Here is an 11,119-nt window from a genome sequence, read left to right on the forward strand (position 1 = left end):
TCACTTCACCAGCCCTGTGCCACCTCTCGCCTCAGAAATTGTTCAAGGGCAAAACCCCTACTTTTTGCTTTCCAAGATCAAACTCAAAAGAGATCCAGTATATACATATGCATGTTGGAGGGGGTTGAGTGAAGGAGCAAAATGCACTAGCCAAATCCCTGCTGGGCAGCATGACAGGTGTGAGAGAGGCTGTCCTAGCTGGGGAGTTCAGAGTCAGAGGCGCAAGGCTCATGCTGCAACCTCCTGCACATGCATATACAACCCTTCTCCCAGCACCACTTGCTAGGGCTAGACACACTGACTTCCAGCAGAAAAGTTCAAATCAAGTCATCCTATTCTGCAGGACTGGGATAGGATCAGAGGACCAGTTAGCATTCCTTAGTCAGAAAAGTGTTGGAGAAGTCTGGGAGGAGTCTGCAGGACTGGCTAGGGACTCATGGGCAGCCAGCTCTCCACACAAGACCCAGAGAAAGCAGGAGACAAAAGCCATTTTTTTGCAGCCCACATTCGCAGGAAACAAATCTCCACAGCCTCCTCTATAATCCCCTGGAGATTATGTCCATCCCAGGAGTAGGGGAGGCAAAGCAGGCTAAGACAGCAGTAGGCCTAGCTAGGGTCACTTTGCCAGGCAGGGGTAGTTTAAAGTTGAACAGTAGGGCCAGAGCTACCCCCAGCCCCTCCTCCTCCTTCACCAGTCACCCCTTCATCACACTAGTCAGTATCCACACACCCTCCCCTTTACTCCAGGTAAAGAAGACCTGGTGAAGGACCTAGGGCTCCTTGAGTTTCTCAGAGACTGCACTGGTGCCTGGCTGAGTAGGAACAACCTTAAAGTCCAATCTGGCAGTAAGTCCGACCTGGCAGTGGCACCCTCCCCCCATCCCAAGTTGTTCTGTCCCAAGACCCACGGGAACCCTGCGGGGAGAAGCAGCAGACTGGGATTGGTGCTGGCACCATGGCCTGGGTCTTAATTTGGTGGAACTCCCCCCAACACAAAAATAAACGGGCAGAGAGACTATCTGGACAGGTTCCCAAACTCCCTGTTTCCCTGAACCCCCAGTCTTTAAAGAGGCACACCCCAAGACACCAGGCCTCGATTCTGCCCTAACGACTGGCTCAGGTTCCCCTGACAGACCCTGCCAAAAGAACCCTTCCCAGCTCTGGCACCCCCTTCTCCAACCTAAGGCCAGCACAGGCCAAGATAGTCCATCTGGCTGTGCCCCCAGTCCAACCCTTTCTGGGCCCTGGCCGGGCGGACTTCACTCACCTCTTCACAGGGCGATCCAGAAATCCTCATCCGAGAACATGGCCAGAGCCCGGGCCGCTCCCCGACCTCCAACCGCCAGAGCGATCACAGTCGCCCCCCACACGGGGGGGGCTTAGGGGGGCCAAGAACGGTAAATCCAGGTCGGAGTGGCCACCCTCCCCACCCCACCCCAAAAAAAGCAAGAAGCCAAAGAAGGGTTCTCTGCCTCGGGTTCCAGCAGTTTAGGTTTCCATGGACAGCCCCAGGGCGGCGAATCCCGAGCGGACACAAAGAGAGCACCGGTGGCTTTGATCTTGGGCAAGAAGGCTCCGCATCCGCGTCGCCGGGCGGCCTCTCAGTCCTAGGGCCCGGCCAGCGCCCCGGCCGCCCGCGCCGGGCTCAGGCGGAACGTCGAGGCTCTCCAGATGGAACGTCGAGGCGCCTCCCCAGCAGCCCGGAAGGAATGCCGCGCCGCCCCGCGCCGGGCCCGGATGGAACGTGAGACCCTCACAGCAGCGCCGAGCCCCTCTCCCCGCCCGGCCGGCGCCCCGGGGCCGCGCGAGCTACCGCGACGCGGAGCCGGCGGGGCCGCGGGGTTGAACCTGACACACACCCAGCGCCGGGCTCCTCGACCCCGAGCGCTCGCCTCCGGCGGCTTTGAGTCCCCCACCTTCTGCTCCCCCCCGGGGAAGGGAGGAGGGTAGGTGGGCGAGGAAGAGGAAGGGGCGGGCGGTGCGAGCCCTCTGCCCGCTCCCCTCCGGCCGCTCCAGGCCCTGCGCTCGCCTCCCTTCCCCTCTGGCCTCCGGAGCTGCCCCGCCCCCGGCCTGGCCGGCTCAGGTCGGCGGCACCCCCTTGACCCCCAGTTGGCTGTGATCGCGGGGGGCCTAGAGGTGCATGGCCCAACCCCGGCTCCCGGCGCCAAGGGGTCAGGAAACTGAGCGGAAAGTGGGGAACGAGGCAGCCATTTGCAACCGGAGAGGAAAGTAGTGCAGCGCGGCGCCGCTCCGCCTCCCCCCCCCCTCCGCCTCCTGTTCGGCCGGTAGGGTGGTTCCTGCGAAGGGGCTATTTCCTGGCCCGAGATCTGGGCAGCAGTCGCGGAGATTCGTGAAGCCTCTGGTGTGGGATCCTCCGGGACCTTTTGCCCAGGAGCCCCACTCAAGAAGGGGAGAAAGGATAAGATGCGGCCCTATTTTGTGTTGGAGCGGGGCGGCGTAGGGATACGGCCCTCTCGGAGGAAAGGCTGTGACTCTGCAGTTCTACGCACACGTTACGGGATCCCTCCGCCACAGGTTAACCCCGACTGCGCCGGACCGGCCGCTGTGCAGACACGTGGGAATGAAGCCCCCCTGCTTGTCGCCCCAGTTCTGGAGCTGTCTTCCTTACCTTCTGGACAGTGAAACTGGAATTCTGGTCACTTTCTAATTCCATTCCCTTGCAGTCGTTGGTTTCTGAAACTGCAGCTGCCCCCTTGTCTTGGCCAGGGGCAATCTTTCCCGGGAGGGGGATGGAAAAAGAGCCAGGAGATTGGACGCTGCTCTGCATCCTGGGAACTGGAGTCCGCAAATGGAGAAAGTGAGGCACGGCGCCTGGCGCTGTATAGGGTGTGTTCTTGCCACGTTCGGGGGCCCAAAGAACTCTGGACGAGTTCCTAGTCTTTCCTTCTGGCTCCCAGACCCCTTCTTGAGTAAGGACGGTCGGTGCCCTCACAATTGCCACACACACACACACACACCGCTTCCCCATCAAAACATCAATGTAGAGCTTCCTTCTCTTCCTTTTCAGAGTGCTCCTACCCCCAACTCTAGTGTTTCGGAATCTTCAGGCCCTCTGTCCCCCCCCCCTTTTTTTTCTTTTTAAGTAAACTAAGGTAGCTTTGCTACTACCTGGCGGGAGTACTGTTACTCTGAAAAAAATTCCAGAACACACTCTTGGCGGGCATCTCCACCCCAAGTCTGGATGAGAGGAAGCAATAGGAGTGACTTTCTGTATGAGCTGTACACTTGGGGCAGGTAGGAGACAAACTAACAATGTGTAGATACTTTATATCTTCCTAGTTATTCCTCACTTGTATTATGAATTGCATGGAACGATCTCCATATTACCAATGAAAAGATTGAGGCTAAAAGAGATAAAATTGCCCAGGAAGTCACATCTAGTGAGAAGCTGAGCCACGCTTCAAACCAAAGGCCATGTTTTGTTGATTAAAAACATTGTGTGTGTTTTTTTAGCTGTACTGAGTATTGTGGGGGAGGGGGTCACTACAAATGGTTTATATCCCCAGCCTTTTGAATTTTTTATTTTGAGACTGGGTCTTCATAAGTTGCTCTGGCTGGTCTAGAACTTGCTATCCTCCTGCCTCAGCCTCCCGAGTATTTTTTTGTTTTTAAAGGAAAAGTGAAGCAATGGAAGTGTAACTGATGTGATAAAGCAATCTGTATACGGGGTAAAAATGGGAGTTCATAACCCACTTGAATCAAACTGTGAAATATGATATATTAAGAACTATGTAATGTTTTGAACGACCAACAATAAAAAATAAAAATAAAAAAAGGAAAAGTGAAGAAAGGCAAGCAGAACGGTATAGGACTAGTGTTGTGGGAAGAGTTTACGACACAGGCCCAATGGAAAAGGTGAGCACTTTGAAATGAAGGTAGTATTATTGAGGAACTTTTTATTTTAACTAAATTGAATTTATAAAGCCATATGTGACTTGGGGCTTCCATATTGGACAGTCATGAAGACTTGGTCATGGTTATAGGAGGGATCAGGACTAGGTATGTCCTCCACTATGCACACATTGACATCATGTTCTCTGCTCTGACCAAGTGCATTTCAGAAAAAAATGAAAATGAAAAACCTTTAGCAATGACCCCACATCTGTCCCAGCTATGTAGTAAGTTAATTGAGAGATAGAAGTTGGAAAATGGAAGATACCTCCCTATTGTCTGTACCCAGAGATGGGGAAAGGCAAACCCTCACTAGAAACTCCAATAATAACACTGACTTATAGACTGATAGCTACCATTTCTTTTTTTTTTTTTTTAACTTTTTTTTCCTTGTACTGGGGATTGAACCCAAGGGCACTTAACCACTGAGCGACATCCCCAGCATTTTTTTATTTTTTTGAGACAGGGTCTCACTAAGTTGCTTAGGGCCTTGCTAAATTGCTGAAGATGACTTTAATTGGGATCCTTCTGCCTCAGCCTCTCAAGCTGCTGGAATTACAGGTATGCACCACTGCACCCAGCTGATAGCCACCATTTCTTAAGGGCTTGTATGTATGATGACCTATGCAAAGTATTATGTATATTACCTCATTTAATTCTCATCTCAACCGTCTGAAGCAGATTTAACCACACTATGTAAGATGCTGAGGCTCAGAGACTTTAAGTGACTGCCCAAGGTTACAATGCTAAATGGAGAAGCTATTAACCACTAATAACTCAAGGTTTTCAGGCCCTGGGATTGCTTATTGATAAACATCTAGAAAAATATCAGATGTCTATAAAGTCTATCCCAGGCTTTATGAAAATGGCAGTGGTAGGTTCCTATAATGAGAATCCTTACCAGATGTGCAGAAGGACCTAATTGTATGCCATATGTGACTTGGGGCTTCCAAGTAAAAAGTAAAGAGAGCATGATGATGGCCTTAAGAAACTTCCTAAGTCACCGAGATTGCTCTTTGGGGTATATATTTTTTTTCTAGAAGCCTTATTTCTTGTTAGATTCTGTATCAGAGAAGCAAAAATAGGACTTTGAAAAATCAGCATGACAAAACATCATTTTCAGCCATAAGACTGGAGCCAAATACTGACAAGGTCATGGCTAAAAATCCCACCTAGTGGGCTGGGATTGTGGCTCAGTGGTAGAGCACTTGCCTAGCATGTGTGAGGCACTGGGTTCAATTCTCAGCACCACATACCAATAAATAAATAAAATTTAAAAATTCATCAACAATGAATAAAAATGTTTAAAAAAAAAATTTTTTAAATCCCACCTAGCTGGGCATGGTGGTACACATTTGTAATACAAGCAACTCAGGAGACTAGAGCAAAGGATCACAGATTTTTTTTTTTAATTTATTTATTTATTTATTTATTTGGAGAGAGAGAGAGAGAGAATTTTTAATATTTATTTTTTAGTTCTCGGCAGACACAACATCTTTGTTGGTATGTGGTGCTAGGGATCGAACCCGGGCCGCACGCATGCGAGGCGAGCGCGCTACCGCTTGAGCCACATCCCCAGCCCCAGATTTTTTTTTTAATATTTATTTTTTAGCTTTTTTAGGTGGACACAATATCTTTATTTTATTTTTATGTGGTGTTGAGGATCGAACCCAGCGCCCCACGCATGCCAGGCGAGTGTGCTACTGCTTGAGCCACATACCCAGCCTGGATCACAGATTTGGGCCCAGCCTGGACAACTTGGTGATACCCTATCTCAAAAAAGATCCAGGCCTGGTAGCACATGCCTGCAATTCCAGAGACTTGGGAGTCTGAGACAGGAGGATTATAAATTCAAGGCCAGACTCAGCAATTTAGAGGCACTAAGCAACATACTGATAGGTAGGGATGTGGCTCAGTACTAAAGCACCTTTGGGTTCAATCCTCAAAACCAAAAATAATAATTTTTTTTTTAATAAAAAGGACTGGGAGAGCTGGAACTGTAGCTCAGTGGTAAAGAGGTTGCCTTGCACGCATGAGGCACTGGGTTCAATCCTCAGCACCACATAAAAATAAGATACTGTGTGGGTTCGTCTACAACTAAAAATATATATATTTTTTAAAAGGACTGGGAATGTAGCTAAGAGTCCCCAGTACCACAAAAAAAAAAAAAAAAAAAAAAAATTTTGTCCATTTCTCACCGCCATCAAGTAAGTGCACTGATGGGGTATTTCATCCTCCTTATACATTTATGATACCATTCAAATAATCCATTTCGTTGGAGAAGAAGTTGGGCCAGTTAGACTCTTGGGTTATGAGAAAGAGAGTCAAGAAAAACAGGCAGCTGGATAGGGTGGTGCATGCCTCCAATCTCAGCTACTTGGGAGGCTGAGGCAGGAAAATTACAAGTTCAAAGGCAGCCTCAGCAATTTAGCAAGACCCTGTCTAAAAAAAGGGCGGGGGAGGGAGGGGAGCTGGGGATGTGTCTCAGTGCTTAAGCACCCTTGGCTTCAATTCCTGGTACCAAAAATAAAATAAATTTAAAAAAATTGAGACAGAGAGGTGCTGGGGTCGTGGCTCAGTGGTAGAGCACTTGCCTGGCATGTGTGAGGCATGGGGTTCAATTCTCAGCATTGCATATAGATAAATAAAGATCCATTGACAACTAAAATATGTATATAGTGTGTGTTTATGTATGTATGTATATAAACTGAGGCAAAGAGACCCAAACCTTTCTAGCTGAAATAGATAGCCATCCTCATTCTAAGGTGGTAAGTTGTTGAAAAAGGACAAAAACAATATCCTTTGGCAGCTAAAACATGTAGCATGCCCCCCAAAATGTGAACAGTACAAAAAAATTAAAAAGCATAAAAAGAGCAAAGAATGCATATTATAATGAAAGGGACTAGGGGCAAAGAGGCTGATATGCACCAGAAGCATTATTTCTGACTTTCTCAACTTTCTTGGGGAATCAAAATCTTCACAACACTTTTAGTCTTTACCTTCATTTTCACATTATAAGGAGTGAGGAACTCCCCCCCCCCCCCAAACTCTACCAGGAGTCTCAGCCAAGTACTAAGGCCCCAGAGACAACAGCTAGATCAGCATATGGCAGGTGGCCACTAGAGGGTGGTGTTTCTGTAGATAAGGGAATGTTAAGAGCCTAACTTGGATGGGTGGAGCAACCAACAGAAACTCAGTACTGTAGAGAAGAACCTAGCAGAAAGGTGAGAAAGGCAGGTGGTAAGTCTTAAGGTAATGGTCCTTAATAAATGAGGAGTAAGGAGTAGCCATGAGGTAGGAGGAATGATTTCCCACCAAAGACCATCACTCCTTGGAAAAGGAATACTGGTCCTGAGCTTCTCAGATACAGAAAAGTCAACAACAAAAGATTTCTCAGTTTATTTGCATATATACATTGTCACACCAGGGAGCCAACTCTTCTTCAGGAGTCCCCAGCTCTTCTTGCCCAGGCAACACCAAAAACCTATACAGGAGGATGAGTCCTGGATAAACAATGCCCAGGACTCATATACCAACCCACAGGTTCTAAGAGAATTCATTTAGAGGAAAAAAGGGTCTAGAGAGGCCAGTGCCCATGAGACATCCTTGCCCTTTGTAAACATTGACACCCAGGCCACTGGAGCCTGTGGAGAGTGTGCAAATATGAGGTACCACACTGTGTGCCCAGAGGGCTAGGGATAGCTGGCAGCTATCCATGAAGTCCAGAGGGTCTGTCCCCCAGTGGAACCCAGCAAGTGCTAGAGGCAGCAACAAGGGAGTTACCCCACACCCGAGGGCTCACATGAGACGGCATCGTCGCTCTTGCCCATAGGAATTCTCCACACGAGCAATCTCCTGGATGACTTTTGTGAAGATGCCTTGAGTCAGCTATAAGGGATAAGCATTCAGGGCAAAAGTCAGTTTGGTGCCAGCTCTGAGGTGAACGCCCCATTCCCCTCCTATCCCCGCCACCAAGCAATGTATAAGGAAGAAACTGCTATCCCCACCACCTTCCCAGTACCTGAGTCTCTCGAGCAGATGACTCCATAAATGTCGCACCCCAGGACTCTGCTAATTTCTTCCCTTCAACTGCCTGTACCTCTCTGGAAGTAAATTTGGGACATAAAAATGGATGATAACAATGTACCCAAGTTCTCTGCAAAATCTTTAGAATCTAGACTTCTCTGATACTTCCCATCTCTCCAAAGTTTGCAACAAAGGTTGAGGAAAGAGATATAGGTAAACAAAGGGCTGAGTCTTGCAGCTGGGGATATAGCTCAGTAGAATGCCTGCCTCACATGCACAAGGCCTGGGTTCAATCCCCAGAACCACAGGGAGATTAAAAAAAAAAGACTGAGACTTGAAATACTGCAACTGTGGCTTTTGTGATAGAAGGGTTATCTTCTCTTAACCCTCTAGTTAGAAATGAAGAGAGGTGAAATAGTTTATTTGAGTCAGTAGTAGGGATAGGACTAGAGCTTAACTGATTCCTAGTCTAGCTCACTTTCCTTAACCCTGAGCAGCAGAGACTTACATACCTGTCTGGAGAGAGATCTGCCTTGTTCCCCACTAGCACCACTGGCAGCCTGTGAGGAGATGGCAGTGACTATAGGCTCCCCTCTCATTCTCTATGGACCCCAACCACCTTCAAATCAAGGCTTGACAAATCCCCATCAGGCTAGGCATTATCTATGTACTAGCCTCCTTTCTAATTTAGACAATTCACCCCTCTGCTCCTCCAACCCCCTTCAGCCCACTTACCGGGTTTTCCCATGCCCTTCATGTAGCTTTTGGTACAGATTCTCAATGACTTGGAAGCTTTAAACACAAGAAATGGAGCTATAATCTTAATTCTGAGACAGTCCTCATGTCCTCCCAGGTCCCCCACAACTTTGTTTACTTACCTATGTAGAGAGGTGACAGAATACACAAGGACATAACCATGGACCCCAATGATGAATGAATAGGGCAAAATGCTGTACTCATCCTGACAAGAAATAGAAACATTAGAACCTAGATCCACACCACTCAGATGGCAAAGGTCGGTGGGACAGTGTCCAGTGTTCTTGGGGCACTCCCCACTCCAGTCACTTCTATCCGATAAGTTTATGGAACAGCTCTAATGAGCCCTAAAAACAGTGTTAGCAGCTAAAATGCTTTTCATTCAATACTACTTTACACATGAACCACGAAAGCTGCCAAACTTTATCTCCTAGGGCTGAACTACCATATTTGAATACCCTGCCCCAACTGGTACCTGCCCTGCTGTGTCCACCAGGTGTAGGTGAAACTCATCTTTGCCAAGAGTCACTATCTTGCTGTAAGCTGAAAAGAAAAGAAAACTTGACTGTGAGGTGCTTTGTACAGCCAGCAATGTGTACCCCACACATTCTTTTTTTTTTTTAAGAGAGAGTGAGAGAGGAGAGAGAGAGAGAGAGAGAGAGAGAGAGAGAGAGAGAGAGAGAGCATTTTTAATATTTATTTTTTAGTTCTCAGCGGACACAACATCTTTGTTGGTATGTGGTGCTGAGGATCGAACCCGGGCCGCACGCATGCCAGGCGAGCGCTACCGCTTGAGCCACATCCCCAGCCCCCCCATACATTCTTAACTCTGGAGGTGACATAGATGTACCAAGTCCAGGGAGCTCTCCAGGAAACTAAAGTGACATGCTAGGACTCTTGCTGTCTATATCTACACTATTCTGGACATAGTACCTTGCAAATCCATACTCTATTCACCCACAGAACAAGATTGCAAGAGGAGATTAGATTTAACAACTAAATAAAGGAGCCCCTTGGCAACAGGAAAATCCCAAATCATGGAGTTGGGTGAGGCACCCAAGCCCTCCAGGTTATATCCCCTTCACACGAAAGGACAAAATACTCACTATTCTCCACTGTAGGATCATAGCCTTCCAAAAACTCGCCTTTCACAAATTGATGCGCCAAAGATGTCTTCCCTGTAAAGTGCAGAAGTAGTATGTAAAACATCCCTCCACATTCACATCCTCAGTCCTTTAGGACTGTGGCTCAGGACCAAATAGTACCCCAAATCAGTACCCTAGTCTGTGAGCGCCCCAACAAAGACTTTCTCTTATGCTACCTTCACCATCTTTTGGCCTTGTCTCTTCGCTTTGGCTCCCGGGTGCATACAGCAGCGCGGCAGGAAGCCTTTCCTGCCACCTTTCCCTACCCCACCTCACTCCCGAGAAGATTCGATATTCCTAGGAGTGTCCTCACTGCCCCAGGACACTTGTGACTATTTGCCCACACCTTCGAGTCCGGACCCCATCTCTACTCCCAGGATAATGCTGAGGACCTCTCAGATGTTCCTGCAGTCAAGTCCACATTAACCCTTACAAGCTACGGCTTCCTGCAGCCTTCAACACACCAACCTTTTTTCCTCCATCCCTCGCTCTAAACACTAGGCACTGGGTCAAGTTCCCGCGACAGCGCGCCTCTTCTGGCCACAAAGCTGCGGTGCGTTCCTGTTCTTTGCAGGCCGGAGACTCACCTACAGAGCGGTATCCGAGGATGACCACTTTCCTGTAGCGGACCAACGGCATGGCAGGAACCCGCCCCAAGGGGCATGCAGAACTGGGGGCTAAGAGAGCCAGAAGAAGAGGTCTGGATGTAGGCAGGCACGGCAACCGGTGCAGGAAAGTTGTTCACCCCAAAGCTTCCAGAGGCAAGCTAAAGAAAAACCAAAACAAGCGCCGCGCCCGAAGTCGGCCACGTGATCACAACACAGCAAGACTAACGCGAGGGAGCCGGGCGCTCGGGGAACTACAGAACCTGGTGGCTTCGGGCTCCGCCCCCCAGGCCTCTCATCATTGGTCTATTAGAATGGATGAGGGCGGGGCCGCAGGGCTAGAGGGACTGGTGGGCCTCACGTGGAGCGGGAGAACCGGGAGCTGCGCGTGCGTCGATTTGAGCCGGTTCATTCATAAAGAAACAGAATGGAACACGGGGTCCTAAAGGTATTTGCGCATTTGCAGCCCGACAGGAGTGGCTACAAAGTATCATAGATGGAAAATACCCACAGTGATTGAGCCGGAGTGTCTAGTCAAAAGATTCTAGGCCTCCCTTTTGCAAGGTCTCTGGGGTCTTTGGCTAGGAAAGAAAAGCCAAAGTTCATGAATTTTTTTCTTCACTTCTTCAGCCTGCAACCCCAGATCTTTTGTTTTTAGGTTTCCCAGTCTTCCAG

The 11,119-nt window shown here is 48.7% G+C and overlaps 2 protein-coding genes across 8 annotated transcripts in view; both read right to left on the reverse strand.

The window, feature by feature from the left end:
• Nucleotides 1-5,325, reverse strand: part of KMT2D (lysine methyltransferase 2D) — a 43,615-nt gene extending 38,290 nt beyond the window's left edge. For all 6 annotated transcript variants that reach the window (XM_081310073.1, XM_081310074.1, XM_081310075.1 and 3 more), the window contains exon 1: nt 1,268-5,325. The gene's annotated coding sequence lies outside the window, so the exon portion shown is untranslated. The remainder of the gene's footprint in view (nt 1-1,267) is intronic.
• Nucleotides 5,326-7,305: 1,980 nt separating this feature from the next.
• Nucleotides 7,306-10,684, reverse strand: RHEBL1 (RHEB like 1; the record flags this gene model as incomplete). 2 transcript variants are annotated; one of them, XM_081311306.1, is made up of 9 exons in its annotated part: nt 10,427-10,684; nt 9,801-9,872; nt 9,170-9,237; nt 8,817-8,899; nt 8,674-8,730; nt 8,451-8,498; nt 7,934-8,015; nt 7,715-7,800; nt 7,306-7,396 (listed from the first exon to the last, which is right to left on the reverse strand). In XM_081311306.1, the coding sequence occupies exons 1-9, from the start codon at nt 10,476-10,478 to the stop codon at nt 7,306-7,308; spliced, it is 639 nt and encodes a 212-aa protein (XP_081167432.1). In that variant the 5' UTR covers nt 10,479-10,684. The 2 variants fall into 2 exon arrangements, with proteins under 2 accessions (XP_081167432.1, XP_081167433.1); XM_081311307.1 differs by having other exon boundaries at nt 7,322-7,800.
• Between the last annotated feature and the right edge of the window lie 435 nt (nt 10,685-11,119).

The sequence above is a fragment of the Spermophilus citellus genome, assembly GCF_964194105.1.
Source record: "Spermophilus citellus genome assembly, chromosome: 10".
Classification (NCBI taxonomy): domain Eukaryota; kingdom Metazoa; phylum Chordata; class Mammalia; order Rodentia; family Sciuridae; genus Spermophilus; species Spermophilus citellus.